The following is a 17,797-nucleotide window of genomic DNA, read 5'->3' as shown; positions in this document are numbered from 1 at the left end:
TATCATTAAAAATGGCTCTGATTTGGACTACCTTCAGATGGCAGTGGCAGAATACGAAAAGCACCATCTTCCCAGTATATAGAACCATACCTCCAGGGCCATCTAGTCCAGTCCTTTGGACAATGCAATATCTGAACTCTCTGAAGGATAACATTATGAGTTGAGGTATTGCACCCCATCTTCACTTGGACTTACACATCTCATACATTCAAGACATCCTACAAGCCTATACGAATATTTCTACATCAACTGTATTTAAGGCTCAGTTCATAGACTTGTATTTTGCATAAGTGATGTTTCCTGATACAAATCCAACCTGGATTGTTAACTCCAGTTTGGAAAACTCTTGGAGACTTGGGGGTGGAGTTTACAGGGGATGGAGATTGGGAAAGAGAGTGAGCTCAGTGGGGACATAATTCCATATTCACCCTCCAAAGCTTCTGTTACCTCCAGTTGCATTGTTGGTCTCTGTTGTCTGGAGGGCAATTTTAATACTGGGAGAACACCAGTCCCAACCTGGAGGTTGGCAACCCTAATCTCATTTTATTTTTATTATACTGGAATTATGTTTATAGCACTGTGGGAAAGATAGCAACATAGATGTTTAGGAATGATATTTTAGATGCCATTAAAGGTTTTGTATTGTATGTTGTGTTTAAGTTGAGTCTAGTGGCACATTTAAGATCAACAAAATTAATTCAGGATATAAGCTTTTGTGAGCATGCACATTTCTACCCACCAGGAGTTATAGATATTTAGGAGAAGTCTGCCAGGCTGCTGCATGACCAACAATGCAATGCTGCCCCATTCCCCCCAATATTAGGATTATATTATTTTACAATTCCAAACACTAATTTATTCTCATTTTGTTATATTGCAGGCCATTTTCCCATAACAATAAAAAGGAGGAAGATATCATGGGATATGAAATCAACACTACTATATAATTGGTCTCCTTCAACTTTAAAATCCATCAGAGTATTTATCCTTATGAAGAGAGTAACGTCATTTCCAAAACATGCCTCTCATAATGAGAGTGATTGCAAAGGTCTTTCCAAGAAGAAGGGGATTCTTGTGCTTCTTCATCATGCGATATTTTAAACATGGAAGTATTTGTCTTATCAAATGACTAACGCCACCTGAACTTAAAAACAAAAACAAAAAACAACCATTGTAATTGTGCAATCCTTAAGGGCCAATTACTCTTCAGGAATAGTGAGCTAAAATGAAGGACATGCCACTCATAATTCACTTTTTACTTGGCCTAACTACCATTGCACTAGTACAAACAGTGGATAGAAAAGCAGACTGCCCTCTGACATGTATGTGTGAGGTAAGACCATGGTTTACTCCAAGATCTACATACATGGAAGCTTTGACAGTAGACTGCAATGATGTAGGCCTCTCTGCCTTCCCAACCAGATTGCCTGCTGACACACAGGTTCTACTCCTCCAGGCAAATAACATTAAAAAAATTGAATATGCATCAGACTTCCCAGTAAACCTTACTGGCTTGGATTTATCTCAGAACAGTTTAGCCTCAGTGGCCAATATTGAACTTAGAAGAATGCCCCAGTTGCTCTCAATGTATCTTGAGGAAAACAAACTTACTGAGCTGCCTGACAAATGTCTGTCTGGACTAACCAATTTACAAGAACTCTACATTAACCACAACCAGCTTTCCTCAATTGCACCGGGAGCCTTCATGGGCCTGGATAAGCTTCTGAGACTTCATCTCAATTCAAATAGTCTGCAACTGATCAATGGTAAATGGTTTGAAGCTATTCCTAATCTTGAGATTCTAATGATTGGAGAAAATCCAATAATCAGAATCGAAGATATGAACTTTAAGCCCCTTATCAATCTGCGCAGCCTGGTTTTAGCGGGCTTAAATCTCACAGAAATACCAGATAATGCCTTGGCTGGCCTTGACAACTTAGAAAGCATCTCTTTTTATGACAACAGGTTAATTAAAGTGCCCCACACAGCTCTTCAGAAGGCTACAAACCTTAAATTTTTGGATCTAAACAAGAACCCTATTAACAGAATACGAAGAGGAGATTTTAGCAATATGGTGCACCTCAAAGAATTGGGAATAAATAACATGCCTGAACTTATATCTATAGATAACCTGGCCATTGACAATTTGCCAGATTTGAGAAAAATCGAAGCTACCAATAATCCTAGATTATCATACATCCACCCAAATGCATTTTTTCGACTTCCCCGTTTGGAGTCACTCATGCTCAACAGTAATGCCCTGAGCGCTCTGTACCGCAGCACTATTGAGTCTTTACCTAATCTGAAGGAAGTCAGCATTCACAGCAACCCGATCCGATGTGACTGTGTCATTCGATGGATTAACATGAATAAAACTAGCATCAGGTTCATGGAGCCAGAGTCCTTATTTTGTGTGGATCCTCCAGAATTTCAAGGCCAGAATGTGAGGAAGGTTCATTTCAGGGAAATGATGGAAATCTGCCTTCCACTGATAGCTCCAGAAAGTTTCCCCTCAACTCTGAATTTAGAAACAGGCAGCTATATTTCCTTACACTGCAGAGCAACAGCAGAACCAGAACCTGAGGTATGCTGGATAACTCCATCAGGACAGAAACTATTGCCAAACACAGTTTCTGCCAAATACTATGTACATTCAGAAGGAACATTAGATATCAGTGAGATAACACATCAAGAAAGTGGCCTATATACATGCATTGCAACTAATTTAGTCGGTGCAGATTTAAAATCTATCATGATTAATGTGGATGGTTCATCTCTCCGGGATAACCATAAATCTTTGGCTATTAAAATAGATGATGTGCGATCTAATTCTGTACTCCTGTCATGGGAAGCAAATTCTAAAATATTGAAATCTGCCATTAGATGGGCTGCTTTCCCAAAAAATGGAAACGCTCTGCCTTCTCAAAGTGCTCGCATCCCATCCCATGTAAGGGTGTATAATTTTACGCATCTCACCCCATCAACGGAATATACAATTTGTATGGACATCCCTACTGTCCATTTGCGGAACGCAAGGCAATGCATCAATGTCACCACACAAGGACTAAGCCCACCAATGACAAATTATGAGAAAAGGGACATCATCACATTCCTTGCCTGCCTTGGGGCTCTTTTAGGATTCATATGTGCAGTAGCATTCTTCAGCTGCATCTCTCGTGAAATGAACTGTGATGCAGGACACAGCTATTTAAGGAATTACCTGAAAAAACAATCTTTTTCCTTCAGTGAGCTTTACCCCCCTCTAATTAGCCTTTGGGATACTGGCAAAGAAAAAAGCACAGCGCTCGAAGTCAAAGCAACAGTGATAGGCGTTCCAACTAACATGTCATGAAATATCAGTGTTGCTGTACTTAATGGTTTAAAATGACATGCACAGGACTACAGTTGTGCTCAACAACAATGACAACAATACAGTGTTCCTCTACAAGCATCACAGGCTTGGACTTAGCTATTGGAAATAGCTATCAGTAAGGATAATTTACTGATGTGGTATTTTTTAAAACATACACACAAACACCTGTCTTCAAAGAGTACTGTGCCAACCAAATTGTTTTATAGGACTTTATAGTGTTACTTCTTATAATCTAAGAAGCACTTAATACTGTTGCAACAGTGCAAGTAGGAGAGAGATTTTTCTGTATTTGTTGGGTTTTTTTAAATTAAATGTAGGGATAGTGGAACTGATTGATATCCTCCTCCTGTGTTGTATGACACACACTAGCCACGACCTTTTTTCTTTTGCAGTAACCAGATGAAACTAGAATTGACCCGTGGTGTAACAAAATGAAGAAATTCTGTAGAGTAGACACCGTGATTATGTGAAACTTTTTTATGAGCAAAAATACATTTTTGATTACAACCAAAATAGTTTGCTTTTATTTTTTCTAAAGAAATTCTTCTGTAATTGACTGTCTAACACATACATTTCAATGTTGGGTACATATACATATATTCTCCAGTGGGTATTTGTGTTTGAATGCTTAGAACATTCCATTTTTTAAGGTTGTGTTACTGCAATGAAACACACAATAAACTATTATCCTCTACCTGCTTAGGAAAAGAATATGTTTCATTACTAAAAGGTGAACACTAGGACACATTTTTACAGCCTGTCCACACACACACACAAATTATTTATGATTAATTTATAATCTATGAAGTTGCTTAGTAAAGGTAAAGGTATCCCCTGTGCAAGCACCGAGTCATGTCTGACCCTTGGGGTGACGCCCTCTAGCGTTTTCATGGCAGACTCAATACGGGGTGGTTTGCCAGTGCCTTCCCCAGTCATTACCGTTTTACCCCCCAGCAAGCTGGGTACTCATTTTACCGACCTCGGAAAGATGGAAGGCTGAGTCAACCTTGACCCGGCTGCTGGGATCGAACTCCCAGCCTCATGGGCAGACAGCTTCAGACAGCATGACTGCTGCCTTAACACTCTGCGCCACAAGAGGCTCTGCACCAGAAGTTGCTTACATTATACCTATTACTATAATCATTTATGCAGGCTTTTTAAGGGGCTCAGCTTTCACTGCAACTTACTGCAACATCCTAAGCAGAATATGGGAAGGGTGTTACTGTGTTTTGCATGACTGTTAGTGATTCAAATCTGGCTTATCCCTGTCTTAAACTGTGGAAAGCAAAGCTGAGAGGAAGTGATTTGGCAAGGCCCATCAACTGGCTGCCATCTTGGAAGCTAAGTAGGGTTGGCCACCACCAAGGAAGTCCAGGCAATGTCAAACTGCATCTGTACATATCTTGCCTTAAAAACCCTATTGGATCACCATAATCCAGCTACAACATGACAGCACTTTCTACCACCACCATGCAGTGACTATGGCCATGCATAAATTTTAAGCCAGGTCACCAGAGTCTAACATATATATTCACTTAATCATTCCATGCTGCTTTCTTGATACTCCAGCAATAAACGTAACTGAAATGATCAAATTAAATTAACAGCCATGCTGTAAATTTGCAAGAAGGAACCACTGCTCGTAATAAACATTTTCTGTAGCTCTTCTATGCAACCAAATGCCTCATCCGAAAGGAACAAAACAGAATACAGTAGAAAATTGAACTGATACCCACTTGATTCAGTGGAAGATTTCCAGTTAATTCAACATAATGTGAAATAGCAGCTCCTGGTCTTGCTAATGCTTGATTCTATTAGTGTCAAGTTTATGAAGAAAGCCTCAGTCATTAAACCAGCCTTTTCCAAACTTTTGACCATGCAGGAGTCCCTGGAATAATATTTTAAGCTTTGAAGAGCCCCAGAAGTGATCTCAGCTGGCCACGCCTCCCTATCACACCCCCTGGAAGTGACATCACCACCTTAACAGGCAGGCTCAAGGAGGACTGGGAGGAGGGGAGAAACAGGATGCTGTTTAAGGCAAGAGTAGGCATGCAGGCTCTGCTGCCTCCCAAGCAAAGAAACCATGAAGTAATTCACTCATGATCGGGAAAGGGAGCAATGGAAGCAGCCAGATCCTTAGTTTGTGGCTGAGTCCATTAAGGAGGTAGGGTAAAAAATGCAGATCCCCTCTAAAGTTTCCATGGGGATTCAGGGGATCTGCAGGCCCCTGGCTGGAAATCCCTGCAGTAGGCCTATAATAGGAAATTAAAAGAAAAGACTTCTGTTTAGTTCCCTTGTTCCCCTGTGTAGACACTGTATTTTAAATAAATATTCTGCCCACATTATATCACATTTGCATACATATATAGGCTTGGTATATAATTATAACATTATTTTATCCTTTATGGAAATATGCCTATCCAGATTTGGAAATCAAATATGTGATTCTAAGAAAATGAGATTTTTCTCACTAAAATGGATCTGATATGTGTCGTGTTGGATAGAAGCAATATAAGGATTTTACCCAGCAGAGACCAAAAGCAGTTATTGCATTCTGATTATCTCTATTTTATTCTTACAATACCCCTGTGAAATATGCAATTCTGAGAGTAGGTAACCTGCCACCCAGAAACTTCCATGGTACAGCAGGGATTGAACTTGGGCCTTAGCTAAAATAATAAGAAAGTCAAAAAAAGCATGGGTAAATCCAGGCAGTTAGCATAATGAAGAATGGTGGGCATAAAAAGAAGATAGCAATAGCAATTTGGTCTCTGCAATAGTGATAAATTGTGTGGATTCTGGGGATAAAAAGTGTATGTTGATGTCGCAACTTTAAATCATGTAGATTGCTAAATCAGCAAAACCAAGGTTAGCTGCTATATATACAGATTTCTTTTCTGGGCAGCTTAAAGACTAACTGAATTGGTTGATATATATGAAGGTTACATCTTCTAGCCTGCTTCTTTGGCATCTGTAGTGTTAAGAACGGTAGTCTGTAATCTAGAGAACAGGGTTTGATTCCCCTCTCTCTCACATGAAGTAATAGTTCTGTTGGAACTCTCTCAGCTCCACCTAACTCAGCCCTAAATTATGAGATACTAGAAATAAAGCCCATTGTACCTAATACAATGGGCACTAGAAGGGCGAGAGGGGGAGACATGCCTGCTGCCTTGGGGCAGGAATACCTCCAGGCATCTCAGCAAGGCCGATGGAGAGTCTCGTGGGCCAAGGGTGCCCATAGTGCCCTCCAGGAAAAGGCGCAGAAAGAGATATAGATATAGATATAGATATAGATATAGATTAGATATAGATATAGATATAGATATAGATATAGATATAGATATAGATATAGATATAGATATAGATATAGATATAGATATAGATATAGATATAGATATAGATATAGATATAGATATAGATATAGATAGAAGGAAGGAAGTGAGAGAAAGGAAGGGATGAAGGAAGGACTTAAGAAAGAAAAGGAAGAAACATGCCTCTGCAAGGCGGCGGGAGGGATTCCCAGCCAGAGGGGAAAATCAAACACCCCCCTCCCACCTGCCAGCTCCTGTTCGGCCAGGAAGCCCTCACGTCACCTTGCAGAGGTGGCGTGATTGTTTCCCAGCCCAACAGGAATAGAGGCCACCCCCACCATCCCACCCCAGGGCACTTAAATGTGGCCTGATCAGAGTCCAGGGGCAAACTGCCGGCAATGCCAGCAAAGAGCCCCTGGCCAGGGTGGAAGGGTAGGCCTTTTAGGACTGTGGGCCCATTGATTGGGCCAAAGTCCTGAGTGGGTGTGGCCTGTCCAAGGCTGGGCCTAGTCTCCGCTCACTCACCCCTTAGGCTGTTACTTTAACAGCGAAGCATTGTTAAAGATGGGGACGCGAAGGTAAGGAGATTATAAGCCACTTTAAGACAACAAGGCAGAGAAAAGCAACAACAATAACAGTAATAATCCTTATTCTCTTCCTCTTTACAGTACCTCCTAAGAGTATTAAAGTGTGGCTTTGTTGTTGTTTTTAGGTGCGAAGTCATGTCCGACCCATCGCGACCCCATGGACAATGATCCTCCAAACGTGTGGCTTACAGGACTTTTAACATGTTATAATCTATTCACAATACATATTAAGGGCGGAATAACAGGAGATAACCTGCCCAGCCAGTATCTAAGATTTTTTTTAAAAACGGTTCAAGCAAAGGAAACAGAATTACCATTTTTTAAATGATGAAATAAGTTCAATTGCACTTTGTTGACCAGAAGCATAACTACAGAAAGCCAGCATGCTTTATTATTATTCCCATTTACTCCTGCAATCAAATAAAATCTAAAACCTTTATTAGGCATTTATGGTCTTGCAATCAAAGCACCAACTTTTCACTTATCCATAAACTGCTAGTTTCCTACTGGGTGGTTATCATTACCTGATGAAGAAATTTCTTTTGGATATTTAATAATCTTGCTTTCATCTTTAAAAATATAACAGTAGTTGTACGGAAAATATACGCTATTAAGACAGAAGGAAAGAGAAAATATCCCAGTGCTAATCCTAAAATGTCCCAAATCTGGATCTTTATGAATTCAATATGTTTCTCTGAGCACAGCCATTTTAAACCTGATGAATCACCTTCACATATGTGGCGACATTAGAATTTATCAGACAGATTTGCTCATATTTCATGGGAGATTTCAGTACCATGGACAGAGCTTTTAGGAGGCAGACTATTTATCAAACATGCAGTGGCTGAAATACGACTTGTACTGTACATGTACTATATAGGTCGCCAAAAACTTGTTCATGTATCTTGTATGTTTTTTTGACCTGAAGTACACTTTAAACTTCTTTCTGATATAGCTCTGATGTTAGAAATGTATTTGTTACAAGCAACCATAATTTAAATCAATGGCCTAGATAAACACAACCAAAGTCTGCATAACCATAAGAGCAGTTGGTCTTAATTAATCTTCACATAGTTTAGGATAATGCAGTGGTATTACCAAGAGCCATTAGAATAAATATATATGTTTAAGTGATGAGATATCTATTAAATAATGGACACTTGAAATATATAACAGCTAAGTACTGAACCAACATATTCAACCTACTAGGAACTGAACCCTGTTGTACGCTGAAATACAATGGGCGCTAGCATGGTGTGATGGGTGAGTGTTTGGCTTAGAAGTCCTGGGTGTGAAGGAAGGGAGGAGAAAGATGCAGTGGCGAGAAAACCGGAGGCAGGCAGGCAGGCAGGCATAGAGAAAGGGAGAAAGAGAGAGAGAAGGGGAGAAAGGAGATGAAGCAATGGGAGAAAGAAAGACAGAAGAGAAATGAATGGAAGGGAGGGAGAACGGAGATGAAGGGAGGTCTGGATGGATAGAAGGAAGGGAGGAAGAAAGGAGGGGGGGAGAAGCCCAGAAGCATAGCCGGGGCCTGCCTCCCTTGCCCTCCTGGCCGCAGCAATACAGAAGGTGGCAGGCTGGCAAAGGCTCTGAGGAGTGGATGTGGGTGGCCTCTCTGGAGACTTGGGGGGGTATATTAGGCTGGAACAGAACCTACTTTCTTGTATGCATCTGGAGAAGCAGTGTTAAAAGATTTGCATGGGCTCAATGAGTAGCTGTGAATGATTTCTTTAATGTGTCTTGTTTTTTTGGGGGGGGGTAAAATCTCTGCCTTCTCAGGTGCAGGCTGGAAGCCCCTGCTTACTCATTAGCAGCCCATGTGCTTCTCCTGGGAGCCTGCAAGCTACAGTTACCAGGCAGAGAAAAAAAGAAGCAACAACCGGCAGCTTCCCTGTTAATGATTTATTAAAGTCATTGTATGTTTGTTTGAGCGGGAGGGGGGGGGTTAAATCTCTGCCTCCTCACCTGTAGCCGTGAAGTCCCCACCTCCTCATTAGCAGGCCATTTGCCTCTTTCAGGAGGCTGCAAAGTACAGCTCCCAGCGCGCAGCAGGAGAGGCGGAGGGGGAAAAAAGCAAATTCCCGGTCTTGAAAGTGGAGCTTGAGTCCTACGTGAGGCAAGAGAGATGGCTTTTAAGCGTGGGGGGGGGGGGGAGGAAGGGCAGCATTTGCCAGAGCAGATTTTTAAACAACCAGCCTGGCTCTCACAAATGGGGAGAGACTTCAAAGCGGACCTGGAAGGCACACGGGGGCCAAGCGGAGGAGTTTCTCTAATGGAGCCAATGCACCATGGCTGTGCGCCAGCCGTGGGTACCTAACCCGTTTGTTTGTCACCGCTCAAGTAATAATAAGAGGAAGAATCTTGGTAGCTTGGCTTCAAAGCCCACTGGTAAGGCCGCTCCGAAGAGCAGGCTTTGAAAGGGGAGGAGGGAAAGCATGTGGAGGCGGCTGACGGCAGCTGGACCGGCAGTCCGCAATGGCAGCATGCGTGGAAGGCGGCGGTTTGGGGGGGCAGGTTGGGACGCGCTTTGCGCCTCCCGACTCATCAGCTTGGTGCCAAGGAGCTGATTAGCCCCTTGGGGCCAGAATGGCAAGCAGAGGGCCCAATTGGCAGGTGCTTCACACCTGCTGATTGGGCCCTCCGCTTGCCATTCCGGGGGAAGGGGCCTCATCCCGGACAGGGCCTTCCACCAGGGCCCTTACTGTTTTATTTATACCGCTCCCATGGAGCGATTTAAGATTATACATTTGAAAAACATTTTGTATGCTATTCCTGTATACTTTGCCTAGAGACTAATGACTCCAGTGGGTGTTGTTTAGGTGCAGAAAGCACCTAGGTCATGTTCAAAAGAATGTGGGTTAAGCACAATGCTGGCTACACTAGGATACAGTTTTATTGTCCTTTATTATTTGATCATAACCTCCATCAAATAGTGGGTAATATTTTAAAAAATACATCTTACCAGGCGTGACTACATAGCTATATTGTGTAGAAGTTCACCAGAAGCGCATTCACCTTGCATGTAGAAGGGCCCAGGTTCGATCCCGAGCAATTCCAGTTTAGGACAATTAGATGATGCAAAAGACCTCTGCCTGAAACCCTAGGAAGCTGCAGCCAGCATCAGTAGGCAACACTGACCTTGATAGCCCAACAGTCTAATTCAGTATAAGGCAGCTTGGTGTGTTCATTATATCCTCAGCTATTTTCCTGGGATTATTCAATGCTTAGTACATGCTGCTATGAAAATTAATGATACAGAACTGTGGTAATTAGGACTTGTCACTCTCATTCACATTATCAGAGGTCCAATATTATACTGGAATTATCACTCCCTTGTTACCAGGAATGCATTTGTTCCAGGAGGTTTATTTGCCTATTTAGTTCAATTGTGAAGTGGAGGGAGGGACAGGCCAACGTTCAGTATATACACTGTTGGCCACTCTTCTGAATATTGTTTTGCATTACCAAAGCTCTTCTTAAGTTCCAGAACAGGTTTTGTGATTTGAAAAAAGGACCCACTGAAAAGCCAAGGTAAGACCTTCCTTTGTCAACACAGTCTATCACTTTACTCTTCTCTATGCTTCTGCCTACAATCTCATTGTTTTTTCTTACCTGACAGTGAAGCCAACAATCTATGTTACCACAGTAAGTACATACTATATGATATAGCAAATACATTAATGTATAGTTTCAAATGTAAAAGAAACTTTGTTGTTGTTTTCATGGTGATAGGAATAGCTATGAGAAAATCCTCTTATATCATTAATTGTCAAATTAGAAAGATAAAAAGAGGGTTTTTAAGTTCAGAGATAGAAAACTGCCTTTTAAATTACTAAAATACACTTCATTCATGTCAGTTATTACATGCCTTTATACATTATACCTCCAATCCACTTAATCATGCATACATACCAAAGCAGCATAATTTTAACCAATTTAAATATATTACATACTTTTTCCTATTCTAAACGTGCCAGCTGCAAAAGGCCTTAACAAATTTAGTGAAATTAAATCATGCCAATTACAAAGAACTTGATCTATGCAGCCTTCCTTGTAAGTATATCCTTAGTACATTTTCTCCATTCTTTCTCAAAGCAGTTCATGGCAGTATACATCATTCCCTCCCCTTTAAAGCAATCCTTTGTATGTTAGGCTGAAGAACAATGACTGACCCAAGGTCAGTAAGTTTCATGACAAAGTGGAAATTTGAATCTAGGACTCCCAGATCATCGTCCAACACTTTAATCACTGCATCACATTGAAAAGACAGTCATATCTGCAGTTTAATATATCGTATCTCTTCTTAAGCAACTATACTGCTCAGTGGTTTAAAAATATGTGATTTTTTTTCCCAAATAGAAATTCGACTTGTGCATCAGTTGTGGCAGCTTCAGATATAGTGCTATATTGAAACAACAGGTGAAGACCCGCCAGCCTTAATACGAGCAGAAGAAAAAAGTCTTAAGCTGGCAATGGCAAAATGATTTATTCCAATGAAAGCAATGTTCAAAATAATTTCAAAACAGATTCCCAGGTATAGTCTGTTTTTGATATCTTCATCAGTGATATTCTGTTTTTGATATCTTCATCAGTGATATTCTCAATATTGTTAATAACTCAATCTTCTCTAAATGTAATCTTGTGGGTGCTGAAATTATAGAAAATATGTTAGTATCTGGTAATATATTGCTTTATACAGTTCAATCCCCAAATGGCCATACAAGATCCAAACTGGTCGGGGTCTACTAATATTAGAAGAAGAAGAAAAAGAAGAAGAAGAAGAGGAAGAAGAAGAAAGGACCCACTGAAAAGCCACTCTGTGAGGTGGGTGAGGTTGAGAGAGCCCTGCTTGGTAAGAACAGTTTTATCAATGCCATGGCAAGCCCAAGATCACCCAGCTGGCTGCATGTAGGGGAGTGCAGAATCGAACCCAGCATGCCAGATTTGAAGACTGCACTCCTAACCACTACACCAAACTGGCTCTCTTAATATCACAATGTGTAATTACACTTCAGCAGTGACTCTTGAAGCATAAGAGACTCTTCCTTTCTGCTAATATACATTGAGGCTTCATTCAACAAACAAGGGCAGAAGACATATTTGCCAATAATTTTCAAGAGAGATCTATCACAGTCACAAATACTATATATGATTATGTGCTATTCAGAAAAAAATATGTTTAAACGTTTAACTTAAAGTTTATATTTTGCTGATTTCCCCATCCCTACCTGGTAAATTGAACCAGTTGGAGAGAAGATGATACAACCAGGTATTTGGATCAGCTAGGCAATAACAAGGAGTGGCAGGAATCAGGCAGGCTGCTTATGATAGATAGGACTAATTGATAAGTACCCCAAGCCATTATGTAATCATGAAGGACAGTTCCTACAACAGCCCATCTTTCTTTGTATAATAAATTAGGCTGTGCACCTCTCAACTTGTCAGTCTGGGTCCAAGGGGCCAATGGCTGTTTTCGATCCTGGACTCAGCCCACCCCCACCCCCCTTACTATTTTATTTATACCGCAGAGCGCAGTATAGAGATATTGTGGGAATTCAGAATGGACTAAAACTCTGTTGTCTCTCCCAGCAACAGTTCTTTATCTTTCTTTGAACACTGACAGGCAATCACACAAGACAGCAATAACAAACATCCAAATAGCAAGATAGATTAAGGATCTAACTATTTATTTGCATAGTAAAAATGCAGGTGTGGTCTGCCTTCTATAAGGGAGCACAGGATATGCCAACCCTGGTCTTATTTAAGATCCATTTCCATTCATCTATTTTAGAGTAAATTATATTTGTCCACACAGCATTTGGTTAGCCATTTGGGCTACCTAACTTGTTATGTAATTATTTCCACTGATTGCTTGCATAGAGGCTGCAAGTCCCAGATGAATAGAAACCATTAACTTTTTGTTGTCTTTTCTCATAAAAATAAAGCATTTGTGTATCAGGCACATTTTATTCTTTCCCTTTTGTCTAGAAAAGGCCAGTCTGCAAACATTCCAACTGACAACATTCACAGTGCAATCCAAAACACAGTTACACTGCTACTGTATTAGTTGCCAAAGAGAACTGTTTCCCACTGAATATTTTGCACAGTGCTTTTAAGTATTCATACTGCTGGGCTAGATCCTACACCTACTCTATCACTCTACTAAGTTTGAACTTTCTCCACCTTGATTCTTCCTCCAATAAAAGAACTCCATAAGTGGGAGGAAAACTCCTTAGAATGGAGGAAGGCTCCTTGGAGCTTGGTTGGATTTACCCCATTTATGAGGTGGATGAGGGGGAAGAGATCACTGTTCGCCAATGGCCACCCAGTGAATTTTACAATGCAGCAGAGGTGGTATTTGAATCAGGAATGTTCCTGAACTGTTGCTTCAGGTTCCTAAAGAGAAGTGACACTGGTGAATATCCAAGTACGACAGTTTTGCAAGCTTGGGGGGGGGGGGCAGCCTGTCAGAAAAATAAAGCAAAATATACCATATTCATGAAAATTAAAATAAATTAAAACAGAATTACTCAGGAGCGCTAGTACAGCTTAGAAGAGGCCAGGTGACACATTCTACAGCCCAAATTAGCTGATTTCCCTTTTTAATACAACAGTTTATAAGACTGTAAAACAACTCCATATGCCTCACCTGAAAGTACCTACTCTCGTTCACCATGCTGTGATGCAAATGCTTTGCTCTTTCATTCTTTTGGGAATGTAAATGTTGAGGAACTGCTCTTCAAATACAGAGAAAAATAATAATGCCTGTCACAGCAGTAAGGATAGTACTGGACACAATAAGTATCAATTCAAGGACTCAAACCAAACTATTTCCCGGGAATTACATGCTAGGAAATGAAAGGGGAGAACAATTTTCAACAGCTATTGATGCTCAGGTTACATAGAGTTTAATAAGCTAGTTATTTCCCCCAAAGAGCCTCCATGAATACAGAATACATTTTAGACACATTCATATAGCCTATGTTCATTATGGCTACTGATCACAGTGATTAAATGGAGCCTCTACCATGTACAGAAAAAGTAACCTTTGGAATAGCAGTGCTAGATGACAAGAACAGGTGAAGGCTTTGGTTTTTGTGCCCTACCTAGAGATATACTGGGTGCAACTGGGTGGCTACTGCATACTGAACTAAATGGACATTAGCCAGATGTAGCCCACAGCTGTTCTCACATTCATGCTTTGTGTGCAATATCCTGAGTTTTAAATGTGAAATCTCATGGGTCAGGCACTGTTTACCTAATCCCTACCACCAGTCACAAAAGTGAACCATAATTCTGGTTCTTGAATGGGGAGATCCAAGAGAGCCAATCTCATGATGCTGCCTTTCTTAAAAGCCTTGGAAAATACCATATTCAATCTGAAAAACCTGTTGCCAAAGAAAAATACCAGGCTTCTCTCCCATGTCTACAGACTCCTTGCTTGCCTGCTACATGAACTGTAAGCACTTACATCTGAGTTGCTGACATGTCTACAGAATGAATGGGCACATCTTTCCCCAGGGACAGTACAGCACCGCAAGTGAACTCTCTCCACACAGAAATACCTCAGTACCTCTGTCTCACTTCAGGAAGTTCTGCACCTTTAAAAAAAAGCTGGCCAAAAATCTTTACCAAGAGAATCACATCATTTTGACATTTGTTTTAAAACCAACAGTTTTTCAAAAGACAACATTTGAAGCAAAACAAAAGGCACATTTTTACAGCATTTTTGTTCAGAAAAGACTCCTAGGACTGGACTTGCTACACAAACCTTCAAAAATGTACAGAAGAAACATGACATGTATGCATTTATTTGTGTTAAGACTCTAGGATGAATTAAATACCATGTGGAACAGGTAACATTCATGGATTGCTGAGGGACTGGATTGGGAATAAGCAGCCATTGCTTTGACAAAGCAGTGCTAATATCTAGAATGTTTCCAGGTATCTGGCCAAAAGATAGGGATTAGTATTAGTGAAAGTCAGAATAAAATGAAAAGACAGTATCTTAGACAAAGGGTTGGCCACAGAATGCAGGCCCTTGTGAAGCCCATAGAAACCTAAAGTCAACTATAAGACACAGTAACAGATAACTTTGTTGATGAGACAAAGCACAAAAGCCTAAACACATCCATCTATTGCTGTCATTTTTCCTGCCTTTTCTTTACAGAAATTAGAGTGGTGTGCATGGTTTTCTCCTCCATTTTATCTGCACAAAAATGATGTAAGGTCAACAAGATAATAGTTTTGATAGACTTAAGTACTCCTGCATGTTGACAAATGAAACCTGGTGAGACTAGCATTGTTCCACGTTAGTAGAGCTTACCTTTATCAGGTGAAGGTTTATAGTAGTGGGCAAATTGATGTGTACATGCCACATCAGGTGTTTATCCGGATGCCTGTCCGATGGCTATTACTATCAATATTTTTACTGTGGCTATCATGAATTTCTGAAATCTTCATGAGCTTTACAAATTGTGGCTGCTGAGACTGCTGGGGAGGGTGGTATATAAATATGAATGAATGAATGAATGAATGAATGAATGAATGAAGGAAGGAAGGAAGGAAGGAAGGAAGGAAGGAAGGAAGGAAGGAAGGAAGGAAGGAAGGAAGGAAGGAAGGAAGGAAGGAAGGAAGGAAGGAATGATGTCAACAATTTTGTATCCTTGAATGTTTCGTGTAATCATATTACAGAAAATTCTTTGTAAATATATTGCATGTAGTAAATACTGGTAGCACGCTATCACAGTAATAGTAGTTTTTTTTACTTCCTCATGGAAATCAGCCACATTGTATGAAAAGCTATCCTTTGTCAGTGCCTTCCTGGAGACAGCTGTATTAGTATGTTTGTTTTAATAATTACTCCCCTCTCTTCTAGAGGTACTGTGGTGGTTTAAAGATTATTAAAATATAATCTACTATCACTTTTTAACAAAAGTGACATCAGTAGAAAGCCCAGGAAAACATGTATCCCTTTATCTGGCAAGCACAAACTGCACCTGCCAAATATTTCCAGGAAAGATGTTCCAGAACTGAGGCATCACGACTGAAGAGTTCATTCTGAGTGGCAACCCACAGTACTGTGAACTGTGGTAGCAGACTGAGAAGGACTTCAGATAATGCCTGCTGTTATTTGATCAGGCTGACATAGGAGAAAGCACTCTTCAAAATACCTGGTCCATATAGAACTTTTAATATCTGTAAACCGCTCTGTGGGAGTGGTAGTAATAAAGCGGTAAGGGCTATGTAGGAGGAGAAAGGGGTGCGGTGAGTCCGGGATAAAAACTCAAAGGGGCCAATCAGGAGTCACGAAGCCCCTTTGAGTGATTGGCCCCTCCGAGTGCCAGTCCGAGAAGTGAGGGGGCCGGGGGAAAAGCCTTTCTCACCAGGAAAGGAGCAGGGCCACCGCGTCTTCGACATGGAGGCTCTGCTCCTTTCCTGGCGCCGAAGCCAGGACATGAGGGGGGAGGGTGGGGGAAAGGCTTCACCGCGGCAGGCCTGCTCCTTTTGCTGCACCGAAGCTGGGACCTCGAGGGGGAGGGAAAGACTTCCACACAGTGAAAGGAGCAGGGATCTCGGGGGGGGGGGAAGGCTTCTGCACGGCGACAGGGGCAGGCCTGCCGCGTCGGAGACGCGCCCGGCCTGCTCCTTTTACCGCGCCGAAGCCGGGACCTTGGGGGAGGGAGGGATGGAGGGAGAGGGGGGAAAGGCTTAGGCGCGGTAGCCCCAACAGGAGCCCTGCAAGGCCACCAGCGCCCAGCCTAGTGCCCATTGTATTAGAAAAAACAATGGGCTTTTCCTCTAGTAGCTATATAATTGTAGTGTAATTGTACCAAAATGAATTGCACCTTTGGAACCCTGTATGGTCCCTTATTCAGGTGCTCTGTATAATTACAAAAACAGCATGGCAGTCACTTTTCCATGGTTCAATTTCCTTAGCCTGCTGTAATATCTGAAGTCGCTCCCTGTAGCATATGAATGAAGCCCATTGGCACAGCTCTTTCCCATGCTGATCCTGCAGTGAGCAGGAAGTTGGACTAGATGGCCTGTATGGTCCCTTCCAACTTTATGATTATATGCAATTTCAACCCAGAAAATTGTGGACTCTTGCTGGGTAGAAAGATTCCCACTAATGGCCCAACTCGTGTGCTATACATTAAAATATCACAGTAGGCTGAAGCCATAAAAATTTGGTTCCTAGGCTTAACGCTGCAACATTTATGGATATCTCAGCCAGATTCAGAATTTTATTTTTAGATCTAGTTCCTCAAAAATCTATATAATGTTTCCTGAAGTCTTTTATAAATCTCACAGTTTTAAATTTTATTTCAATTGACAGTGGGACCCAGATCTGCCTTCAAAATCTGTTTGGGCAAATTAGTAGGTCTTCTAGCATTTCCTGCATGTTTCAGTCTCTATAAGCAAGAGGTCAGTTTCAAAGCAATTAACATTCACCTGCCTGTGGCATATATTTTATCTGTTCTTAAATTCAACTAAAGTACATTCAGTCACCAATGAAATGTACT

At 41.2% G+C, this 17,797-nt stretch overlaps 2 protein-coding genes across 3 annotated transcripts in view; one reads left to right on the top strand and one right to left on the bottom strand.

Moving 5' to 3' along the window:
• LRRN3 (leucine rich repeat neuronal 3) overlaps positions 1 to 4,156 on the top strand; it is a 57,367-nt gene extending 53,211 nt beyond the window's left edge. Inside the window, exon 2 of the mRNA XM_077338514.1 lies at positions 881 to 4,156. Coding sequence (XP_077194629.1) covers positions 1,226 to 3,352 — 2,127 coding nt within the window. The 5' untranslated portion in view covers positions 881 to 1,225 and the 3' untranslated portion in view covers positions 3,353 to 4,156. The remainder of the gene's footprint in view (positions 1 to 880) is intronic.
• IMMP2L (inner mitochondrial membrane peptidase subunit 2) overlaps positions 1 to 17,797 on the bottom strand; it is a 591,726-nt gene that overhangs the window by 373,941 nt on the left and 199,988 nt on the right. The gene's annotated exons all lie outside the window — the stretch shown is intronic.

Source organism: Paroedura picta, chromosome 5, assembly GCF_049243985.1.
Source record: "Paroedura picta isolate Pp20150507F chromosome 5, Ppicta_v3.0, whole genome shotgun sequence".
Classification (NCBI taxonomy): domain Eukaryota; kingdom Metazoa; phylum Chordata; class Lepidosauria; order Squamata; family Gekkonidae; genus Paroedura; species Paroedura picta.
This window is presented reverse-complemented; position numbering and strand designations above follow the sequence as displayed.